Consider the following 25,580-nt stretch of genomic DNA (forward strand, 5'->3'; position numbering starts at 1 on the left):
ATGGCGACCACACATTTCACTGTACCAATTGGTACATGTGACAAATAAATGTCTCTTGTGTCTTGTATCTTGTCCAAAGCATCTTTTAAATATTGTGATAGTCCCAGCCTCAACTACCTCCTTTGGCAGCTCGTCCCATACACCCTCCACCCTCTGAATGAAAAAGTTAGTGCGCTGAATTATCGGGCCAGATACAAGTTCACAGGTTTGCGGAGCAGAATTAGGCCATTCGGCCCATCAAGCCTACTCCGCCATTCAATCCTGGCTGATCTATCTCTCCCTCTCTATAACATAGAACCGTAACAGCAGTTGATGGAGATTTAGTGTAGTCTTTAGACATACTGTGTGGAAACAGGCCCTTCAGCCCAACTTCCCCACACGGGCAAACATGTACCATCTACACTAGTCCCACCTGCCTGCGTTTGGCCCATATCGCTCTAAACCTGTCCAATCCATGTACCTGTCTAAATGTTGCATAAAGGTTGCGATAGTCCCTGCCAACCACCTCCTCAAGAGACGCCATGTTTTGGACCAAATTTCCAAAGTCCATGCTCCAGTCCTTATGATTGGTGTCTGTTCCGAGCGAGTGCCAGGCTGTTGCGGGCTTCCAGCCATCTCTGGATGTGGAGAGGATGTTTCCACCAGTGGGAGAGTCTAGGACTAGAGGTCACAGCCTCAGAATTAAAGGATGTTCTTGTAGGAAGGAGATGAGGAGGAATTTCTTTAGCCAGAGGGTAGTGAATATGTGGAATCAGAAGGCTGTGGAGGCCAAGTCAGTAGATATTTTTAAGGCAGAGATAGATAGATTCTTGATTAGTACGGGTGTCAGGGGTTGTGCGGAGAAGGCTGGAGAATGGGGTTAGGAGGGAGAGATAGATCAGCCACGATTGAATGGCGGAGTAAACTTGATGGGCCGATTGGGCTCATTCTATTCCTATCACTTATGACCTTTTAAGAATAAGGGGTAAGGAATTCCACAGACTCACAACTCTCTGTGAGAAAACTGTGGAGGCCAAGTCAGTGGATATTTTTAAGGCAGAGACTAAAGGGCCTGTCCCAATTGGCGATTTTTTCAGCGACTGCCGGCGTCATATCAGTGTCGCCAAAAGATTTTGAACATTTCAAAATCCAGCAGCGACAAAAAAATGGTGTTACACTTGAAACAAATCACCGCGTGTCAATGCGTCATCGCTGCGTCACGCTACAAATTTTTCAGTGTCCTGATTCATCAGTCAATGATGCCAGCAGTCGCCAAAAAAAATAAACGCCAATTGGAATAGGGCCTTAATAGATTCTTGATTAGTACAGATGTCAGGGGTAACGGGGAGAAGGCAGGAGAATGGGGTTAGGTGGGAGAGATAGATCAGCCGTGATTGAATGGCGGAGTAGACCCGACGGGCCGAATGGCCTAATTCTGTTCCATTAATTTATCAATGTATGAACTTATTATGTGCAGGCAGATAAGAGTTGCTTTTGGCATAATGTTCGGCTCAGACTTTGGGGGCGCCGAAGGGCTGTATTTGCATTGTCCAATTCTTCGCTCTATAATAAATCGTTCCACTTGGGTTGTACACGCGTGCCATGACTTACGGTGATATCAACTGTGATGAGATCTTCCATAACCTCTCTGTCCAGCGGAGCGATATTGGTGACTTTCCCAGTCGTGTTACCCACTGCAAATGCACTGGAGCCTGAAGTGAGAGAACGAAGACGTGTGCAGTCACACATATGAAATCACTCACAAAGTTATAGACAATAGACAATAGGTGCTGGAGTAGGCCATTCGGCCCTCCGAGCCAGCACCGCCATTCAATGTGATCATGGTTGATCATCCCCAATCAGTACCCCGTTCCTGCCTTCTCCCCATATGCCCTGACTCCGCTATCTTTAAGAGACCTATCTAGCTCGTTCTTGAAAGTATCCAGAGAACCAGCCTCCACCGGCAGAGAATTCCACAGACTCACAACTCTCTGAGAGAAAAAGTGTTTCCTCATCTCCGTTCTAAATGGCTTACCTCTTATTCTTAAACTGTGGCCCCTGGTTCTGAACTCTCCCAACATCAGGAACACGTTTCCTGCCTCTAGCGTGCCCAAACCCTTAATAATCTGATATGTTTCAATAAAATCCCCTTTTCATTCTTCTAAATTCCAGAATATACAAGCCCAGCCGTATCATTCCCTCAGCATATGACAGTCCCGCCATCTACACTCATCCCACCTGCCTGCGTTTGGCCCATATCCATAGACAATAGGTGCAGCAGTAGGCCATTTTGTCCTTCGAGCCAGCACCGCCATTCAATGTGATCATGGCTGATGTGATCATCCCTGGAGGTCTGTTTAAGAAAGAACTGCAGATGCTGGAAAAATTGATGGTGGACAAAAATGCTGGAGAGACGCAGCGGGTGAGGAAACATCCAGATGCTGCCTCACCCGCTGAGTTTCTCCAGCCTATAGAGTCCCAGCCTACTCAACCTTCCACTTCAGCTCAGACCCTCGAGTCCTGGCAACATCCTCGTAATTCTTCTCTGCATCCTTTCCAGCTTGACAAAACTTTCTTATAACACGATGCCCAGAACTGAACGCCATACTCTAAATATGGCTTCAATAGACAATAGACAATGGCGGTGCTGGCTCGAAGGGCCGAATGGCCTACTCCTGCACCTATTGTCTATTGACCAGGGGTGAGACTGGTCCTTGATTATGCTGCTGGCCTTGCTGATCAATGCCACTAAACAACACAAGGCAGGAACGGGGTACTGATTGTGGATGAGCAGCCATGATCACATTGAATGGCGGCGCTGGCTCGAAGGGCCGAATGGCCTACTCCTGCACCTATTGTCCATTGTCTATCATCTACCCTAGTCCCACTTGCCTGCGCTTGGTCCATAACCCTCCAAACCTGTCCTATCCATGCACCTGTCCAACTGATTCTTAAATGATGGGGTAGTCCCAGCCTCAACTATCTCCTCTGGCTTAAGAAGGAACTGCAGATGCTGGAAAATCGAAGGTACACAAAAATGCTGGAGAAACTCAGCGGGTGCAGCAGCATCTATGGAGCAAAGGAAATAGGCAACGTTTCGGGCCCGAAACGTTGCCTATTTCCTTTGGGTTTCGGCCCAAAACGTTGCCTATTTCCTTCGCTCCATAGATGCTGCTGCACCCGCTGAGTTTCTCCAGCATTTGTATGTACCTCCTCTGGCAGTTTGTTCCAGCTTGTTCGGAGATAACTTCTTTACCCACCATTAATGTTGTACGTGACTGGGTTGTTAATGCCTCTGTCTCCATCAACTGCTGTTACAGTGATAATGACCGAGTCCTAAACAAGAAAGAAAGATTTATAATTTTGCTCAAGTTAATCGGAGATTGTGTTTAACAGCGTATCAAGATTTGAAAATGAGTTGTGCGAAATTGATTTCTTGCCAAACGTACCACAGGTAAATTCTCTGGAATTCGAACATAATAAGCCAGGCTTAAGTATTCCGGAGGTCTGTTGGGAATGTCAATTACATTAATGATCAGTCGTGTAGTTGCGTATTTTGCGTCTGGTTCTCCTTGATCCTGGTAAAAAGCAAGAACGCAAGCTTTCAATTCTCACTGCGCTGTTTAATGTGAAGGAGGCACAGAATGCTTATCTCGTAGTTTAGTTTAGTTTAGTTTAGAGATACAGCACAGAAACGGGTCCTTCAGCCCGCCGAGTCCGCACCGAACAGCGATCCCCGCGCACTAACATTGCCCTGCACACACTAGGGACAATTTTACATTTATACCAAGCCGATGAACCTACAAACCTGCACGTCTTTGGAGTGTGGGGGGAAACCGGAGATCCCGGAGAAAACCCGCGCAAGTCACGGGGAGAACGTAGACATTCTGTACACACGGCACCCGTCGTCAGGATCGAACCCAGGTCTCTGGCGCTGTAAGGCAGCGATTCTAGCACTGCGCCACCATGCCACTACAGGCTGTGAGGGCCAATGGATAATTTTAAGGCGGAGATTGACAAATTCTTGATCAGTACGGGTGTCATTGGTGATGGGGAGGTACGTGGACGGGACAGGTTCCGAGGGATATATGGGCCAAACCAGGGGCGGAAAACCCGGGGGGGGCCAGAGGGGACATGTCCCCCCCATGTTTTGAGAGGTGGGGGACATCCCCCCAAGTTTTTGTGATCCCGATTTTAAAATCGCCGTTTTTAGTGCTGGATTGAGCCTCCGAAGCCTCGCGCGTGTGTGAGTGCGCGCATGCGCGCGTGGCCGCCAAAAAATTGTGTCCCCCGTCCCCTCCATGTTTTGATAGTGAGTTCCGTTCTTGGGCCAAACTCAGGCAGGTGGGACTAGTGTGGGTGGGACGTGTTGGCCGGTGCAGGCAAGTTGGGCCGAAGGGCCTGTTTCCACACTGTATGATCTTACGGCTCTATGGCTATGACTATGTTTTCCATTATTACTTACCACTGCCCTGATCACAACCTGGTAAATGCTGGTTCTTCCAAAGTCTAGCCGACCGTTCAGGAAGACACTGCCATTTTTGGATATTTCGAATAACTCAGCGTCATCTGAGGGTATAAGCTGAGCAAATAAATGTTAAGAACACAGAACATAGAAAATACTACAGCACAGCAACAAGCCCTTATAGTCCGAGGGTCTCCAAATGAGGGAGATAGTATCTCAGGACCGCTCTCTAGTTGTGGTAGGATGGTTCAGTGGCCTGATAACAGCTGGGAAGAAACTATCCCTGAATCTGGAGGTGTGCGTTTTCACATTTCTGTACCTCTTGCCCGATGGGAGAGGGGAGAAGAGGGAATGTGCGGTTTTGGTCCCCTAGTTTGAGGAAGGACATTCTTGCTATTGAGGGAGTGCAGTGTAGGTTTACAAGGTTAATTCCCGGGATGGCGGGACTGTCATATGCTGAGAGAATGGGGCGGCTGGGCTTGTACACTCTGGAATTTAGAAGGATGAGAGGACACCTTATTGAAACATATAAGATTATTAAGGGTTTGGACACGCCAGAGGCATGAAACATGTTCCCGAAGTTGGGGGAGTCCAGAACCAGGGGCCACAGTAGAAGAATAAGGGGTAAGCTATTTAGAACAGAGATGAGGAAACACCTTTTCACAGAAAGTTGTGAGTCTGTGGAATTCTCTGCCTCAGAGGGCGGTGGAGGGCGGTTCTCTGGATACTTTCAAGAGAGAGCTGGATAGGGCTCTTAGGGATAGTGGAGTCAGGGGATATGGGGAGAAGGCAGGAACGGGGTGCTGATTGTGGATGATCAGCCATGATCACATTGAATGGTGGTGCTGACTCGAAGGGCTGAATGGCCTACTCCTGCACCTATTGTCGATTATCCATCCTCCGATGGAATAACCAAAACTGCATGTCGTACTTCAAATACAGCCGAGCCAGTCCTATAGATAGATAGATAGACAGATAGATACTTTATTAATACCCTCAGGAAAATTCAGATGTCCAGTAGCCAACACAATCAGAAGGTAAAGCAGACAATACATAAAATACGGACAGTACATAAAAGCAATAAATACTTAAAGAACCCAATAAATAACTATTAAAAGTGCAAAGCATCCCCATGCAGCGGTCAGTGTTATAAAATCTAATGGCTGCAGGGGTGAAGGGTCTCCTGAACCGCTCTGTTCTACAGCGCAGGGAGAGGAGCCATTTGTTGTTGTTCCGTGTGCTCCTCTGACCCTCCAGAGTTTCATGGAGGAGGTGCCTGGAGTTGTTGAGGATGACCTGCACCTTCTCCTACACCTCTCAAGCACGACCACCAGGGTCCACTCTCTCCCCCCCAGCACTGAGCTAGCTCATTTCACCAGCTTGTCCAACTTCTTGCTGTTTTCAGCACTGATGTTGTTACCCCAGCAGACAACAGCGTAGAAGATGACACTTGCAACAACAGTATGGTAATACAGCATGTCATTGCACACATTAAAGGATCTGAGCCTTCTGAGGAAAAAGAGACTGCTCTGTCCTTTTTTGTAGAGGGCATCGGTGTTGATGGACCAGTCCAGTTTGTTATCAAGGTGCACTCCCAGATATTTGTAAGTCTGCACCACTTCAATGTCCACCCCTGCAGTGTTAACCGGCTGAAGGGGGAGCTTGGACCTGCCAAAGTTAACAACCATCTCTTTAGTCTTGGTTGTATTCAGGCTGAGACAGTTCTCTTTACTCCAGACACAGAAAGCACTGGTCAAGTCCCTGTATTCCTCCTCATTTCCGTTCCTTACACATGCCACAATCGCGGTGTCGTCAGAATATAAAACTGCAACATAACGTTTGACTATTAAACTCAATTCGCTGACTGATGGAGGCAGGTACACCATATGATTTAGCCTTTAGAGATACAGAACGGAAACAGGCCCCTTCACCCACCGAGTCCGCGCCGACCAATGATCACCCCTTACACTAGCACTATCCAACACACCAGAGACCATCCGATTTCGCTGAAGCCAATTGACCTACAAACCTGCACGTCTTTGGAATGTGGAGGGAAACCGGAACACCCGGAGAAAACCCACGGGGTCACGGGGAGGACAATGCAGGCCATTCGGCGCAGGACTAGGCCATTCAAGCCAACACCGCCATTCATCGATGATCATCCACAAGCAAACTCCGTACAGACAGCACCGTAGTCAGGATGGGACTCCCCAAATACTTTGTTAACCAATCTCTCTCTATTTGTGCTGCCAATTTCAGGGGGCTATGGACCTGGACCCTAAGGTTCCACTGTACATTAATGTTATTAAGGATGTTGCCATTAACTGCATTCTTTCCCATTAAGGGATATAACAACTAAAGAGCCTCTACTTGGTATCTCTTTAAATAATGTATACTGGTATATATTGGAGAAATTAATTCTTTCTATGGGCAGCACAGTGGCGCAGCGGTAGAGTCGCTGCCTCACAGCGCCAGAGACCTGGGTTCCATCCTGACTATGGGTGCTGTCTGTACGGAGTTTGTACGTTAGCCCCGTGACCTGTGTGGGTTTTCTCCGGGTGCCCCGGCTTTCTCCTGCACTCGAAAGACGCACAGGTTTGCAGGCCGATTGGCTTTGTATAAATGTAAAATTGTCCCCAGTGTGTATAGGATAGTGTTAGTGTGCAGGGATCGCTGGTCGGCGCAGACTTGGTGGGCCAAAGGAGGAATAGGAATACTTTCTCGTCACATGTGACTAAGCACAGTGAGATTCTTTGCTAGCAGACACAATGTGTACAGACAGCAGCACTGTCAAAGTTACAAAGCACGCCGGCTCCCCCTTTTGCCGGCTCCGTCCTCCCCCCCACCACCACAGCAGTTTCCCCCACGCCGGCTCCCCCTTTTGTCCGTCCTCCCCCCCACCACCACAGCAGTTTCCCCCACGCCGGGTCTCCCCTGTGCAATAGGTGGAGGAGTAGGCCATTCGGCTCGCCGAGCCAGCACCGCCATTCAATGTGATCATGGCTGATCATCCCCAATCAGTACCCCGTTCCTGCCTTCTCCCCATATCCCCTGACTCCGCTATCTTTAAGAGCCCTATCTAGCTCTCTCTTGGAAGTATCCAGAGAACCGGCCTCCACCGCCCTCTGAGGCAGAGAATTCCACAGACTCACAACTCTCTGTGAGAAAAAGTGTTTCCTCGTCTTCATTCTAAATGCCTTACCCCTTATTCTTAAACTGTGGTCCCTGGTTCTGGACTCCCCCATCATCGGGAACATGTTTCCTGCCTCTAGCGTGTCCAAACCCTTAATAATCTTAAATGTTTCAATAAGAGATCCTCTCATCCTTCTAAACTCCAGAGTATACAAGCCCAGCCGCTCCATTCTCTCAGCATATGACAGTCCCGCCATCCCGGGAATTAACCTGGTGAACCTGCGCTGCACTCCCTCAATAGCAAGAATGTCCTTCCTCAGATAGTCTTTTGTCAACCCCGCCCTTCCCCCCCCCAATTGTCCATTGTTCGTCCCCTCCCCCCTCCCGGCCGTCCTCCATGCTCTCATCGACTGTCGACCGCGGATCATCCCCCGAGGCTTCACCGCCGGCAAGGCCCTGTATCTTCAAATCAAACTATACTGAAAGATACAGACAAAGAAATGCGTGAATAGTCACCTCCAGAATTTGATAGGTCACTGAGCCATTCTTGCCTCTGTCAGAGTCACTGGCGAATACTTTGAATATTTCCACGCCCACGTTTTCATTCTGCTTCAAAAGAAAATAAGGCTCCTCTGAATAATATGTTTGTTCAAGCAATTTGGCAATAATTATGTCAGTTGTGACAACGTGTCATCGAGTGCAGTTCAAAGCTGCCTGCTCAATAAGGGGTAGGGTTTTGGCAAGGGAGGATGGTTACCTCGGCAATGTCAGCTTGGTACGGTAATCCTTTAAACACTGGGGCATTGTCATTCACATCTTCAATGTAAATGTGCAGCATCTTTTTCACCTACAGGCACAGAAAGAGGATTAACTACGCCATTCAATACGAAACCAAGTTAGAGCAGACAACAGGGACACCAAACACATCCAGTCAAGAGTCAAGACTGTCGCATGTCCAGAAACAGAGCAATGAAATCCTACATGTAGCAGAACAACAGAATATGTGAACATAGTGCTCGGTAAACACCGTAATAAACAACACAAACAGTTCTCCAGAGATGCTGCCTGACCCGCTGAGTTACTCCAGCACTCTGTGAAACGTCACCTATCCATGTTCTCCAGAGATGCTGCCTGACCTGCTGAGTTACTCCAGCACTCTGTGAAACATATGCTTTGGATAAGCCTAAGGTTTGGCTGATGTCTCTAACAGTTTTATTCTTGTTTCTCAGTCTCATAATGGCTTCTTTGACTTACATTGGCACAACTTTGGTCCTCATGTTGACAAACAGCAATAAAAGTTTCCAAAGGTGATGGAAAGACTGGAGGAAAGACTAGGTGGTGAGAGCTCTCTTATACCTGCATTAAGGAGGCATTTAAACACACCTGAGCAATTACAAACGCCTGTGAAGCCATGTGTCCCAAACATTATGGTTCCCTGAAATGGGGGGGGGATATTAATTTCTGTAATTTCAGCTGTAATTTCTACACGGTGAAACCAAAATATATACAAATGGCCTTTATTAAAATCTGACAATGTGCACTTTAACCACATGTCATTTTTTCTATTACAGATCTCAAATTGTAGAGTACAGAGACAAATAAATAAATGATGGGTCTTTGTCCTAAACATTATGGAGGGCACTGTACCACTCAGCACACACACACACACAGGGAGAACGTGCAAACTCCTCACGGACAGTGCCTGAGGTCAGAATTGAACCTTGGTGTCTGGCACTCTGAGGCAGTTGCACTGCCACTTGAGCCACTGAGAAGTTACTTTAAATACTTTGCAGAGATCACCCAACTCAGGTATCGTTCAATGGACTTGCAACAAGGGCTTTGAGAATGGGTTCCTAGAAGTCACAGAAGGGGGAGTGTTGATGAAACCTCTTAATAATAAACAATAGACAATAGGTGCAGGAGTAGGACATTCGGCCCTTCGAGACAGCACCCCCATTCAATGTGATCATGGCTGATCATCCCCAATCAGTACCCCGTTCCTGCCTTCTCCCCGATATCCCCCTGACTCTGCTATCTTTAAGGGTACCCTGACGTGGTGCCGACAGACAAGAAGCCGAAGCAAAGAAGACGAAGCCAAAGAACCCGAAACGCCTACTAACTGAAAGGATGGGATGCCTAAATGCAAACTTACCGAATGGCTGCTCTGTCGAAATGCCACCTACCTGAAAGCTGGCGTTGCCTACGAGGTGGCGTTTCAACAGAGCGGCCATTCGGTAAGTTTGCTTTTAGGCGGCGCAGCTTTTTGGTTGGTTGGCTTTTAGGCGTCCTGCCCTTTCGGTTAGTTTGCATTTAGGCGTCCCATCCTTTCGGCTAGTTGGCGTTTCGTATTCGGTTCTTTGGCTTCGACTTCTTTGCTTCAGCCTCTCGTCCGTTGGTGCCACGTCCGCACACGACCCTTAAGAGCCTTATCTAGCTCTCTCTCGAAAGTATCCAGAGAACCCGCCTCCACCGCACTCTGAGTCACAGAATTCCACAGATTCACAACTCTCTGTGTGAAGTGTTTCCTCGTCTCCGTTCTAAATGACTTACCCCTTATTCTTAAACTGTGGCCCCAGGTTTTGGACTCCCCCAACATCGGATACATGTTTCCTACCTCTAGCGTGTCTAAAACCTTAATAATCTATATGTTTCAATAAGATGTCACTTAATGTCACTTGCCAAAGCATTTATTCCATCGCCAACGGTGATTGTTATTCCAAAGTGATCATCACTGTTTGCAAACACCTGTAAAAAGGGAGACTGCAGTTATGCAGACAAAATGCACAATGTATAAAATAATTAAAATTCAAATGCCAAGTGTTTTAATGGATTGTCCGGTCAAGGTCGGCTGTGGGAGGCATCCCCGGGGACACGAAGTTTGAAGGTGTCCGGGCGAGGAGAGGGACGACAGTTCACTGGACGATCCGGACGCAGGCTGTTTAGTTTATTGTCACAATAGACAATAGACAATAGTAGGAGTAGGCCATTCGGCCCTTCGAGCCAGCACCGCCATTCAATGTGATCATGGTTGATCATACCCAATCAGTACCCCGTTCCTGCCTTCTCCCCATATCCCCTGACTCCGCTATCTTTAAAAGCCCTATCTAGCTCTCTCTTGAAAGCATCCAGAGAACCGGCCTCCACCGCCCTCTGAGGCAGAGAATTCCACAGACTCACCACTCTCTGTGAGAAAAAGTATTTCCACGTCTCCGTTTTAATGGCTTACCCCTTATTCTTAAACTGTGGTCCCTGGTTCTGGACTCCCCCAACATCGGGAACATGTTTCCTGCCTCTAGCGTGTCCAAACCTCACGTGTCCCGAGGTACAGTGAAGAGCTTTTTGTTGCGCGCTAACCAGTCAGCGGTAATACTGTACATGAGGAGGCGACCACTGCAATGGGCCATTATGGGCCTGTCCCACCTGGGCAACTACAGGCGACTGCCGCAAAATTTTCAACATGTTGAAAAAATTTCAGCGACAGTGGCGACATTTTTTGCTGTCGTAGGTGTTGACGTAGGTGCTGTCGCCAGGTGTCGTAGGTGAATTCCATTAAAACCAGTCCCTGGCATTCGCCTAAAGAGTCGCCAAAGTGGGACGGGCCAATTATGGCCAGCTGTAATTGGGACTGTAAAATGGTGGCAAAGCTTGGCGACCATTGCGTATGGCGGCACGGTGGAGCAGCAGTAGAGTTGCTGCCTTACAGCGCCAGAGACCCGGGTTCCATCCTGACTACAGGGACGACAAGGACGACAGATAGCACAATGGGCTAAGAGTTCGGCTGGCGACCGGAAGGTAGCCGGTTCAAATCCCGCTTGGAGTGCATACTGTCGTTGTGTCCTTGGGCAAGACACTTCACCCACCTTTGCCTGTAATGGAATGTTACGGCGGCAGGCGCGGGCACACCGCGACGCCCTGTGTCTCCCTTTCAAGGGAGATGCTAAAAATGCATTTCGTTGTCTCTGTACTGTACACTGACAATGACAATAAATTGAATCATTTCATTTCATCATTTCATTTCTACGGATGCTGTCTCTGTTTTCCCCAGGTCCTCTGGTTTCATCCCACACTCCAAACACGTGCGGGTTTGTAGCTTAATTGGTTTTTGGTTGAAATAGTAAATTGTCCCTTGGTGTGTGTAGGATAGCGTTAGTGTGCGGGGATCGCTGGTCGGCGTGGACTCGGTGGGCCGAAGGGCCTGTTTCTGCCCTGTACCACTAATGTCCCAGCGGGCTGTTTCTGAGTCTTATGCACTTATAGTACATATGCATGGCAGTGATATTCTGATGTTAAAGATAGCGGAGTCAGGGGATATGGGGAGAAGGCAGGAACGGGGTACTGATTGGGTATGATCAGCCATGATCACATTGAATGGCGGTGCTGGCTCAAAGGGCCAAATGGCCTACTCCTGCACCTATTGTCGATGTCTATTGATGTGTATGTTGAAATGAGTCTCACTGCACCTTGGTACACTTGATAATAAAGGGACCATTAAACCATTGATTAAATCTCCATGCGCTTATCACAGTTCCCTTCATTGGTAAAGCTGTTCACTCCACTAAACTGTGAATGGAGCAAAATCACACTTTCATAAATAGTATTTTCCACAGAATATGGTTGCCCACGGCAATGCTGGCAATTATTGTCCACCGCAGGAGGATGTAATTGCGGCAGGTACTATAACTACGTTTAAAAGACATTTGGGCAGGTGCAAGGTTTAGAATGGTGTAGAGTAGAGAGATGAACACATAATGCTGGAGTAAAGGCCCTGTCCCACTTTCACGACCTAATTCACACCCTCTGCCGAGTTTGTCCTTGACTCATACTCGCAGCATGGTGGTCACGAGGTCATAGCTAGTCGCAGGTACTTGTGGCATCAAGTAGGTCGGGGCGTTTTTCTAGCCTGATGAAAAATGTCCACGAGTAAAAAAGGTTGTGAATTAGACTCTTGTAGATGGACAGGACCTGCACATGGATAGGACAGGTTTCTGGACATGGGCCCCCAGGCAGGTGGGATGAACTGTAGTGTACAAACAGCACCCTGTCAGGATTGAAGCGTCCGGTGCTGAAAGGCACTCCTGGGTGTCCATGGTAGTGTACAGAAGTGAGGGGAGGGATGAGAAACTGCGGGGGGGGATAAGCGCACAGATGTGTTTTGTGGATACAGCGCGGAAACAGGCCCTTCGGCCCACTGAGTCCCCACCGACCAGTGATCCCCGCACACTTACACTATCCTATACAAACTAGGGACAATTTACATTGTCCAGGGCAATCCAGAACCAGGGCCCACAGTTTAAGAATAAGGGGTAAGCCATTTAGAACAGAGACGAGGAAACACCTTTTCACACAGAGAATTGTGAGTCTGTGGAATTCTCTGCCTCAGAGGGCGGTGGAGGCTGGTTCTCTGGATGCTTTCAAGAGAGAGCTAGATAGGGCTCTTGAAGATAGCGGAATCAGGGGATATGGGGATATGGGGAGAAGGCAGGAACGGGGTACTGATTGGGGATGATCAGCCATGATCATATTGAATGGCGGTGCTGGCTCGAGGGGCCGAATGGCCTTCTCCTGCACCTTTTGTCTATTGTCTATTGTCTAAACTAAATTGAAATAAACTAAACTAGACCAAACATATGGAAACATTTCACTATTTTTCTTTCCTCTCCCCAACACCCTCAGCACTTTTTTCAATCTCAGCAAATTCCCAACAACTTTCCCTGCTCTGAGTGTATTTTATTTTCTGTACTTGCTCAAGGGTATTCACGTTGATCGTTTCTGATCGGAGTACTCTGTTTCTGATCAAAGCTGTGTTTTACAAAGGTTCAACGTAGCCCCGAAGAAATTGCAGTCGTACATGCAGCCCAGACCATCACACAAACCAACCTCCCTTCCATTGACTCCATCTACACCTCACGCTGCCTCGGCAAGGCCAGCAGCATAATCAAGGACCAGTCTCACCCTGGCCACTCCCTCTTCTCCCCTCCCCCATCAGGCCAGAGGTACAGAAGTGTGAAAACACACACCTCCAGATTCAGGGACAGTTTCTATCCAGTTGTTATCAGGCAACTGAATCATCCTACCACAACCAGAGGGCAGTGCTGAACTACTATCTACCTCATTGGTGACCTTCAGACTATCCTTGATCGGACTTTGCTGGCTTTACCTTGCACTAAACGTTATTCCCTTATCATGTATCTGTACATTGTGGATGTCTCGATTGTAATCATGTATTGTCTTTCTGCTGACTGGTTAGCACGCAACAAAAGCTTTTCACTGTACCTCGTTACACGTGACAATAAACTAAACTGTACTTCACGCTGCCTCAGCAAGGCCACCAACAGATCCCAAACAATTCAAGGCGGTCACGGTGGCACAGCGGTAGAGTTGCTGCCTTACAGCGAATACAGTGTTGGAGACCCACGCAGGTTACAAGGAGAAAGCCTTTACAGCGCCAGAGACCTGGGTTCGATCCCGACTACGGGTGCTGTCTATATGGAGGTTGTATGTTCTCCCCATGACCTGCGTGGCTTTTCTCCGAGATCTTCGGTTTCCTCCCACACTCCAAAGACGTGCAGGTATGTAGGTTAATTGGCTTGGTAAATGTAAAAATTGTCCCAAGTGGGTGTAGGATAGTGTTAATGTGCGGGGATCGCTGGTCGGCGCGGACCCAATGGGCTGAAGGGCCTGTTTCCGTGCTGTATCTTGAAACTAAACTAAATTAAACGGTTTGTGTTTATGAATTGTCCATTGTGACAATATCTATATAATTTATGCATATGAGCTGTACTCATTCTCGCACATGCTCAGACATGTGCATATAATTATGTAAATTAGCCAGTGACCTTTAACTTGGAAATAAATCATTCTTGCTTTTGATCCCAGCACGAGTGTGTGTGGAGCCATCTTTCTCCGTCTAATATGTTCTGGTTTTACCATATATCGTAAGCAGACATATCAAAACATGGTGGCAGCGGTGGGATCCGAACCCACGCCCCCAAAGAGACTGGAGGCTCAGTCGGCCACTTGCCATCGCCAACACACAAACCTCTCTGTCGATGGCTTCTTTAATACGAACGTCACCATTGGTGGTGTCCACTGTGAAATAAATTGATGCTAATTCTCCCTCCAATCCATAGACAAGTGGATCACCATCCTTATCTTCAGCTGCTATCCGGAAAACAGTCGTACCTGCAGAGGGAATATGAGATGACAATATATGTTGAGGTGAAAATATCGGGAGAATTTAGTTTAGATTATAATTTTGGGCGGCACGGTGGCGCAGCGACAGAGTTGCTGCCTCACAACGCCAGAGACCCGGGTTCCATCCTGACCATGGGTGCAGTCGGCACCCATGTACGTTCTCCCCGTGACCTGCATCGTTTTTTTTCGGAGATCTTCGGTTTCCCCCCACACTCCAAAGACGTGCAGGTTTGTAGATTAATTGGCTTGGTATAAATGTAAATTGCCCATAATGTGTGTAGGACAGCATTAGTGTGCGGGAATCGCTGGTCAGTGCGGACTCGGTGGGCCGAAGGGCCTGTTTCCGCTCTGTATCTCTAAACTAAGCTAATAGGGCGATAGAGCATGGAAATAGGTCCTACGGCCCAACCTGCCCACACCGGCCAACATGTCCCATCTACACTAGTCCCAGCTGCCTGCATTGGTCCCACATTCCTCAGTAAAAGTAAGTCCCATCTTTCTTCCGTAAAAGAAGTAGCTGGAAATACTCACTGGATGGTGAGTTCAGAGTAAATAACGGTGCTTCCAATGGTCATGTACTGAGGAACAGCTAAATTCTATTTTGCCTACAGCTCAGTAAAACTATAACGACATAAGCTCACAGAATCCCGCGCAGGTCGCGGAGCCAGCGAGGCCCGAATCCCCGTGGGTCGAAGCCCGCGGCCGGCAGAGTCGACGGAGCCCGCGCTGGGGCCGAGCTTGGCGCCACGGAGGCGTCCGGAGGGGAACGGGTGGCGATAGTGGAGAGGTCGGTGCGGCGGTTGATGACGAGGGAGTGAGGACGGCGCTGCCGGGGGAAGGAACGAAGGAGGAGCCGGCCTGGGGAGACCGTCGTGAGGGAGGGGGAAGAACAATGGACAATGGGGACCCGGCGTGGGGGTCTGCCATGACGGGGGGGGTCAAAGATGGACCTGCAGCGGGGGTAACTTTGCAACTTTGTCGACACCGTATTTGTATACCTTGGGGATGCAAGCAAAGAATATCACTGTGACTAAAGTATACATTCATGCATTCATTCATTCATAAAGCATAATTACAGGGTAGAAACAGGCCCTTTGGCCCAACTTGCCCACACCGACCAACATATCCCATCTACACTAGTCCCAAATGCCCACATTTGGCCCCTATCCCTCTAACCATATCTTATCCATGCACCTGCCTAATTGCTTCTGAAACGTTGCAATAGTCCCTGCTTCACCGACCCTAGATGGAAGTATCAAATAGCTTTGAGGTGAGAGGGGCAAATTTCATAGTGGGGATCGGTATGTGCTGCCAGGGGTGGTGGTGGAGGTAGATACGATAGTGGCGTTTAAGAGGTTTTTAGACAGGCACGGGGATATGCAGGGAATGGAGGGTTATGGATCATGAGCAGGCAGAGGAGATGAAGTTTAACTCGGCATCATGTTTGGCATAGACATTGTGGGCCAAAGGGCCTTTGAGAACTTCTATCATTGTGGGCGGCACGGTGGTGCAGCGTTAGAGTTGCTGCCTCACACCGCCAGAGACCCGAGTTCGATCCTGACTGCGGGCGCTGTCTGTACGGAGTTTTACGTTCTCCCGGCGACTGCGTGGGTTTTCTCCAGGTGCTCCGGATCCCTCCTACACTCCAAAGACATGCCGGTTTTAGGTCAGTTGGCTTTGGTAAAGATTGTAAATTGTTCCTGGTGTGCAGGATAGTTTTAATAGACGGGGTGATCGCCGGTGGGTGTGGACTCGATGGGCCGAAGGGCCTGTTTCCGCACTGTATCTCTAAAGTAAACTGAATTTCAATTTACCTCTTGCCGCATCTTCAGACACTCGCACAACACTCATGTTTGACAGAAATGTCGGAGCCAGGTTTTGCGACCAAACGAAAATAGATTTTTCTGGAAAATAGTTAAAACAACACTTAAAACAAATGAATTTATCTTTGAGACTCTATAAAAGTGTAGCATAACACGAGTTGAAAGACTTAAGGCCCTGTCCCACTTTCGTGAACTCTCCCGAAATTTCCCCTTGATTCGAACTCGGGGAAATGTCCGGGAATGTCCGTGGTGAGTCCGTAGGAGTATGTAGATGTTTCGTAGCGGCTCGTAATGCCAGCCGTAGGAACTCGGGGCATCGGGTAAGTCGGGACGTCTTTTCAACATGTTGAAAAATGTCCGCGAGTAAAACGAAAATAGCCCCGATCGAGTACCCACGAACGGCTATTACCGTAATTGTCCGAGCTCGAATCAAGGGGAAAACTCGGGAGAGTTTGTGAGTAACTCGGGAAAGTGGGACAGGACCTTTAATGGTGAATCTTCTGAATGTTTTGCTGTCCGTCTCAGGGTGTCACGGTGGTGCAGCGGTAGAGTTGCTTCCTCACAGCGCCAAAGACCCGGGTTCCATCCTGACTACGGGTGCTGTCTGTACGGTGCTTGTACGTTCTCCCCGTGACCTGCGTGGGTTTTCTCCGGGTGCTTCTGTTTCTTCCCACACTCCAAAGACGTACAGGTTTGTAGGTTAATTGGCTTTGGCACAACTGTAAATTGTCCCTAGGTGTGTGTAGGATAGTGTTAGTGTGCGGGGATCGCTGGTCGGCACGGACTCAGTGGGCTGAAGGGTCTGTTTCTGCGCTGTATCTCTAAACTAAACTAAACATGATACAGTTCTATAGGACATTGGTTAGGCCACATTTTGGTCTATTGTTTATAGCTCACTTGCAGGAAGAGTCTAGTGGCTTTGTACAGGCTAAGGAGGAGGTTTACCAGAATTAGAGGGTTTCAGCTACAGGGCGAGGACTTGGACTACAAAATCCCAGTGATACAAAAGTGGGTGGTATTGCAGGGAAGATGGTTGTCAAATATTGCAGCAGAATCTGGATCGATTGGCCAGGTGGGCTGGGGAACCGTTGATTAAATTTAATACAGAGAAGTGTAAGGTGTCGTATTTTGGGACGTCTAACAAGGGCAGGACCTATACAGTAAATGGTAGGCCTCTGGGTAGTGTTGTAGATCAGAGGGATCTAGGAGTCCAGGTGCATGGTTCCTTGAAGGTCGAGTCGCAGATAGATAAGGTGGTCAAAAAGTATTTTGGCACTTTGGCCTTCATCAGTCAGAGTATTGAGTGGAGAAGTTGGTAGGTCATGTTGCAGTTGTATAAGACGTTGGTGAGACCGCATTTAGAGTATTGTGTTCAGTTCTGGGCACCATGTTATATGAAAGATTTTGTCAAGCTGGAAAGGGTTCAAAGAAGATTTACGAGGATGTCGCCAGGACTAGAGGGTGTGAGCTATAGGGAGAGGTTGAGTGGGCTGGGTCTCTATTCCTTGGAGTGCAGGAGGATGAGGGGTGATCTTATATAGGTGTATAAAATCATGAGAGGAGTAGATCATGTAGATGCACAGAGTCCCTTGCCCAGAGTAGGGGAATCGAGGACCAGGGGACATAAGTTTAAGATGAAGGGAAACAAGCTGGCAGAGGACGTAGTCGAGGCAGGGACTATCCTAACGTTTAAGTAACAATTAGATAGGTACATGGATAGGACAGGTTTGGGGGGATATGGACCAAGCGCAGACAGGTGGGACTAGTGTAGATGGGACATGTTGGCCGGTGTGGGCAAGTTGGGCTGAAGAGCCTGTTCCATACTTTACCACTCCATGGATTGTCTTCTCTGGAATACCAGATGGTGTGGATATATTTAAGGCAGAGATTGACATATTCTTGATTAGTATGGGTGCTAGGAATAATGAGGTAAGGGCAGAAGAGGGTTGAGAGGGAGAGATAGACCAGACAACGGGCTGAATGGCCTAATTCTGCTCCTAGAACTGATGTACGTGTACAGGCAGATGGGATCAGTTTCTCTTGACGTCATGAACAGCACGAACATTGTGGGCCGAAGGGCCTGTTCCTGTGCTGTACTGCCAATGTTCTATGTACCTGAGCATTAGTAATTGAGCTTGGTGTTAAAATCACTTACGTGAAACAAGAATGAAACAGATTGCCAAGAAACACTGGAGAATTTTCATTTCATTCGACACCATTTCTGGAACTTTAACATAAACACCTGTAAAAAAAAAAAAGAATCATGTTCAATATTGCCATTAAGCAAAGCTGTCAAATATATGAAAAACAGATGCAGAGTGCTGGAGTAACTCAGCGGGTCAGGCAGTATCTCTGGAGAACATGGATAGGTGACGTTTCACAGAGTGCTGGAGTAACCCAGCGGGTCAGGCAGCATCTCTGGAGAACATGGATAGGTGATGTTTCACAGAGTGCTGGAGTAACTCAGCGGGTCAGGCAGCATCTGTGGAGAACATGGATGGGTGACGTTTCACAGAGTGCTGGAGTAACTCAGCGGGTCAGGCAGCAAATATGGACAACACAGATAAGTGATGTTTTAGGTCGAGACCCTTCTCCAAACTGATTGTGGGGAGATGAGGGTGAGGACTGGAAGTGGGTCAGGCAGCATCCGTGGAGAACATGGATAGGTGACGTTTCGGGTCGAGACCCTTCTTCAGACTGAGAGTCATGGGAGAGGGAAACAAGAGATATAGACAGTACATGGAGCAAATGAATGAATGATATGCAAAAAGCAACAGCGCTCAAGGAAAGCTGGAGCCCGCACTGGTCCATCTTAACATCGCAAAACTACATTCCTTTCAAGAGAGTCAATAGTGTTTCATTGTTAGGTACACAAAAAAGCTGGAGGAACTCAGCGGGTGCAGCAGCATCAACGGAGCGAAGGAAAAAGGCAACGTTTCGGGCTGAAACGTGTCCCAGATAGAACAATGACATTCTTACTTGCAGCAGCACAACAGAATATGTAGTCATAGTGTGCAGGAAGGAACTGCAGATGCTGGTTTACTCCGAAGATAGACACAAAGTGCTGGAGTAACTCAGCGGGTCAGGCAGCATCTCTGGAGAACATGGATAGGTGACATTTCACAGGGTGCTGGAGTAACTCAGCAGGACAGGCGGCATCTCCGGAGAGAAGGAATGGGTGGCGTTTTGGATCGGGTGCATGCTTCAGACTGATCTTAGTTGTAAACATGTTTAAGAAAGAACTGCAGATGCTGAAAAAATATTGAAGGCAGACAAAAATGCTGGAGAAACTCGGCGTGTGAGGCAGCGTCTATGGAGCGAAGGAATAGGTGACGTTTCCGGTCTCGACCCGAAACGTCACCTATTCCTTCACTCCATAGACGCTGCCTCACCCGGCGAGTTTCTCCAGCATTTTTGTCTACCTTATGGTTGTAAACATAGTCGGAGGCTCAGACGGGATAGAGCCTTCTCTGTTGCTGCTCCGGCACACTGGAACACCCTGCCATTGCACATCAGACAGGCTCCCTCTCTGTCCATCTTCAAATCCAGTGTTAAAACACATTTGTACTCCCTGGCTTTTGACCATGCCTGAGGTTTTGCTTCTGTTTGTGGTGTTTTTGATGTTTCTTTATTTTACGTGTCTTTTCCTACTATTTCTTTTGATTGTTATTTTTGGTGTGTATTAACTTTTTTTTTGTCAATGATTAGTGATGTACAGCACTTTGTTGCAGCTATGTTTGTTTTTAAAGTGTTCTATAAGTAAAATTATTATTATTATTATTATTATTATTATTATTATTATTATAGTACTCTGCAAGCAACATAACAAACGAGAGAAAAAAAAGGTTTTACAAGAGCAGATGATGAGTTCAGTCTTACCTTCTGTTTGAGGCTTAATTAAGACGTCGAAGGGGATGTATCTAAAATCCAAGTACCCTTTCGAAATCTTGTTAGTTTTCCATCGTCCATCTGCCAATACCTGGTGAGAGATTCTGCATTTTATTGAAGGCCTTGGAGTTTTTTTCCTCTGCGGACCGCTCTGCAGAAGTTATCACAACTCGGCACGTTTTGCAGTGGAATATTCCGGGCCGATCCTCGAATAAATCAAGCGTGAGGCAGGACGATGTGTCGCTGCAAAACAGTCTGTGGAGTAACTTCTGGCAGACAACTCAACTCGGGGGGGTTGCCGTGGCAACGCCGGCTCTTAGTGCCCATTAAGTGGAGGTCGAAGTCATGTGGGAACTCCAGCCCATCACAACTAATCTTCGTCAAGAGACAACGTGGGAGCAGCCGGCCGTGTCGAGCACAAAAGCAAATTATTCTCACAGCGCAGAGCTGTAATATATCTTCTAGGCCGCCAAGTTAAGACGTTCGTGAAAAAAAATGCATTGTGACAGGACATCCTTCAGCAGAGAAATACAGGTTAGGTTCACAATAGAGTACCAACGATTCCCTTATCATGTATTTATGCACTGCAAATGGATCGATTGTAACCATGTATAGTCTTTCCGCTGACTGGTTAGCATGCAACAAAGAGTGTTTAGCTGTACCTCGCTACACATGACAATAAACTAAACTGAAACTGTAAAAGGTCTGTCCCACCAGCATGCGATTGCATGCGGCGAGCACGACCAAACGTGGTCGCTTGAGGCGTACGGCCTCGCAGGGCCGGTCCCACTTCCAACCGCGGAGGCGTATGGTGTGCGGGGTCCCGACGTCAAACTCGTTGCACGGCGTCGGGCGGTGACGTCATCACGCAACGGCACACCAGACGGTGACGTCATCGCGCAACGCCACGCGCTAGGTGTACGACGTCAAGACGATGCGTACGACGTCAAGACTCTGCGTAGGCCCGTCGAGGCGCTGTGTACGACCTCAATGCGGCTGCGGGCCGACAGGCCGTTGTCACGCGGGATTTTTGGACAGTGCAAGATTTTCGGAGCCCCGCGCGATGTCAGGACCAGCTCCGCACAACTCCATGCATCTCCGCCGATCGAAGTGGGACCGGCCCCGCGAGGCCGTACACCTCAAGCGACCACGTTTGGTCACGCTAGACGCATGCTATGGCATGCTGGTGGGACAGGCCCTTAACTATACCATTTTGGAGCTATAATATAAAACCCCTGTCCCACTTAGGAGACCTAAACAGCAACATCTGGTGACCTTGCCCCCCGCCCAAAAATAAATCAAGGTCGAGGTGACCTGCCACCTCCCACACATGTGTTGAAAACCTTCCTCGACTATGAAGAAATCCGGCTTCGACTAGACCTGCGACACAAAAATGATCGATTTTTAAAATGGCAACCTATTTTTAGTCGAGGCCGGTTTTAATCATGATGAAAAAATAGCAGCAACCTAGATGAATCCTCGACCATGCGTAAACCACTTTCGACCATTAGGGAGAGTGACCAAAACCTCCGGTAACCTCATGGAAACCTTGGGTGGCAGGCAAGGTCACCAGAGGTTGCTGTTTCGGTCTCCTAAGTGGGACAGGGCCCCATATGGTATACTTGTCTTCATTGCTCGGGGCATTGAGTTCAAGAGAGGCGGCAGCGGTAGAGTTGCTGCCTCACAGCGCCAGAGACCCGGGTTCCATCCTGACCACGGGTGCTGTCTGTACGGAGTTTGTACCTTCACCCCGTGTCCTGTGTGGGTTTTCTCTGGGTGCTCCGGTTTCCTCCCACACTCCAGAGGTTTGCACGTTAAATGGCTTTGGGAAATTTGGTTCTATATTCATTTGCAACCTGGGTTGACTGCTTGTCTCAGGGATTAGTATTACAAATATCGCCTTTTAAACGCCACTGTCATATCTGCCTCCACCACCACCTCTGGCAGCGCGTTCCATGCACCCGCCACCCTCTGTGTAAAATAATTTGCCCCGTACATCTCCGTTAATCTTTTCCCCTCTCGCCAAAAGCTACATCCTCTGACAGCGAGTTAGGGCTCTTAAAGATAGTGGAGTTAGGGGATATGGGGAGAAGGCAGGAACGGGGTACTGATTGTGGATGATCAGCCATGATCACATTGAATGCCGGTGCTGGCTCGAAGGGCTGAATGGCCTACTCCTGCACCTATTGTCTATTGTCTATTGTCACCCTGGAAAAGGTTTTGACTGTCTACACAGTATCCATGCCTCTCTTGGTTTTATATACTTTGGCAGCACGGTGGCACAGCGGTAGAGTTGTTGCCTTACAGTGCCGCAGACCCGGGTTCCATCCCGACTACGGGTGCTGTCTGTATGGAGTTTGTACGATTTTTAGTTTTAGTTTCTGTTTTAGAGATACAGGGCGGAAACAGGCCCTTCGGCCCTGCGGGTCCGTGCCGGCCAGAGATCCCCGCACATTAACACTATCCCACACCCACTGGGGACAATCTTTTACATTTACCAAGCCAATGAACCTACAAACCTGTACGTCTTTGGAGTGTGGGAGGAAACCGAAGATCTCGAAGAAAACCCACTCAGGTCATGGGGAGAACGTACAGACACCGTACAGACAGCACCCGTAGTCGTGATCGAACCTGGGTCCCCGGCGCTGTGAGGCAGCAACTCTACCGCTGCGCCACAGTGACCGCCCCGTGAATGCATGGGTTTTCTCCGGGTGCTCCAGTTTCCCCCCAGACTTGGTATAATTGTAAATTGTCCCTGTTGTGTGTAGGACAGTGTTAGTGTGCGCGGACTCGCTGGACCGAAGGGCCTGTTTCCGCGCTGTATCTGTAAACTAAGTCAGACAGTTCTATAAGACTTTCGGTCGGGCCACATGTGTAGTATTGCCTGCAGTTCTGGTCACCCCCATTACAGGAAGGATGTGTGCGCTTTGGAGACCGTGCAGAGGAGGTTTACCAGAACGATTCCTGGACTAGAGGGCTGTTTAAAAAGGAACTGCAGAAATAGGCAACGTTTCGGGTCAAAACCTTTCTGCTCCACCTCTTCCTTTCTTCTCCCCCACCCCCTGTCCCCTCACCCTCACATCAGTCTGAAGAAGGGTTTCGACCCGAAACGTCGCCTATATCCTTCGCTCCATAGATGCTGCCTCACCCGTTGAGTTTCTCCTGGACTAGAGGGTTTTAGCTGCAATGAGAGGTTTGGACAGACATGGATTCTTTTCTCTGGAATAGTTTTTTTTTCTGCCGACACTGTTTTTTCTGTCCTGGGCCTCCTCCATTGTCAGAGTGAGGCCCAGCGCAAATTGGAGGAACAACACCTCATATTTTGCTTACAAGCCAGCAAGTTGAATAGCAGTACATGGACGGCTACATCAGTGCTACCTCCTGCACCCATGCAGAACCTACTGACTTCATTAACCTAACTGCTAATTTCTATCCTGCACTCAAATTCACTTGGACCATCTCCGACATCTCCCTAGATCTCACCGTCTCCATCACAGAAGACAGACTACCGACTGACATCTATTATAAACCCACCGACCCCCATAGCTATCTGGACTACACTTCTTCCTACCCTGCTTCCTGTAAAGACTCTATCGCCTACTCCCAATTCCTCCATTTACGCCGCATCTGCCAAGATGAGGTGTTCCATACCAGGACATCGGAGCTGTCTTCGTTCTTTAGGGAATGGGGATTCCCCTCTTCCATTATAGATGAGGCCCTCACTAGGGTCTCCACGATATCCTGCAGCTCCGCTCTTGTTCCCCCTCCCCCAGTCGTAACAGGAACAGAGTCCCCATAGTCCGACATTTTCGCCACCTCCAAAGGGATACCAACACTAGCCACAATTCCACCTTTCCGCTATCCACAGAGACCATTCCCTCCGCAACTCCCTAGTCAACTCATCTCTTCCCACCCAAACCATCCACCCCCCACACGCCCCAAGCGCAAGCTCGGCGATCGTTTCGCTGAACACCTCTGCTCAGTCCCCCTTAACCTACCTGATCTCCCTCTAGTTCAGCGCTTTAACTCCCCCTCCCATTCCCACACTGGAATATTGACTTCTTTAACTTCAAGTAACCCTTGCTTTCCCTCTATCTCCATCCCTCTCCCACCCTCGTTCTCCAACCAGTCTGACTGTCCTCCTCGTCCTCACCTTCCCAGTAGCTAACAATCTATTCCTACATTTTCCTTCAACTTTGTCCCCTTTGATCTGTGGGTTTCACACCTTGCCCGTCCATATCTCTGTGTCTCCCTCTCCCCTGACCCTCAGTCTGAAGAAGGGTCTCGACCCGAAACATCACCCATTCCTTCTCTCCAGAGATGCTGCCTGTCCCGCTGAATTACTCCTGCATTTGTGTCTGTCTTCGGAGTAAACCAGCATCTGCAGTTCCTTCCTGCACACCATGACTACATATTCTGTTGTGCTGCTGCATTGTTCTATCTGGGACGCATGAAAATAAAACCTGTGTGTGTGTAAATATGTATATAAAGGATCCTGACCTGAAACGTCACCCATCCTTTATCTCCCGAGATGCTGCCTGACCCTCGTGAGTTACTCCAGCACTTTTTGTGTCTATCTTCGGTATATTCCAGTATCTGCAGTTTATCTCTCTACACACACACACACACACAGACAAATACGTACGTACATATCAATACACACGCACGTACACACACACACAAATACGTACATACATATCTACACACGCACGTACACACTCACACACAGACCGACTTCCATTCATGGTTAGACATACTGCAGTCCACCAAGCTTGTTTGAATCACTTCCCTCTGGAAGGCGACTCTGGACTGTCAAAGCTGCCACAGCCAGACATAAAAACCTATTTTTTCCACGAGTTAGTAGCTCTACTCAATAACAAAAAATCTGTAACCTCCTTTTTGCTCTGGTATTTTATTCAATTCACATGTTTAAGCAATAATGTATTATTATTAATGTTTAATGTTTTATGTGTCATTCCTTGCTGTCACTGTATGTGATGTTGTCACTTGCGGGTGGAGCACCAAGGCAAATTCCTTGTATGTGAATACTTGGCCAATAAACTTATCCATTCATTTGTTCGTTTGTAAGCATCCTTTAT

At 48.3% G+C, this 25,580-nt stretch overlaps 1 protein-coding gene across 1 annotated transcript in view; it reads right to left on the reverse strand.

The window, feature by feature from the left end:
- The window catches only part of LOC129695250 (cadherin-related family member 2-like), an 86,220-nt gene extending 67,064 nt beyond the window's left edge, over positions 1-19,156 (reverse strand). Inside the window, 10 exon segments of the mRNA XM_055632037.1 lie at positions 1,591-1,691; positions 3,240-3,315; positions 3,429-3,557; positions 4,445-4,561; positions 8,093-8,185; positions 8,334-8,423; positions 10,256-10,321; positions 14,616-14,758; positions 16,585-16,674; positions 18,749-19,156. Of these exon segments, the coding sequence (XP_055488012.1) occupies positions 1,591-1,691; positions 3,240-3,315; positions 3,429-3,557; positions 4,445-4,561; positions 8,093-8,185; positions 8,334-8,423; positions 10,256-10,321; positions 14,616-14,758; positions 16,585-16,674; positions 18,749-18,812 (969 nt within the window). The 5' untranslated portion in view covers positions 18,813-19,156.
- Positions 19,157-25,580: the final 6,424 nt, after the last annotated feature.

The sequence above is a fragment of the Leucoraja erinacea genome, chromosome 3, assembly GCF_028641065.1.
Source record: "Leucoraja erinacea ecotype New England chromosome 3, Leri_hhj_1, whole genome shotgun sequence".
Lineage (NCBI taxonomy): Eukaryota > Metazoa > Chordata > Chondrichthyes > Rajiformes > Rajidae > Leucoraja > Leucoraja erinaceus.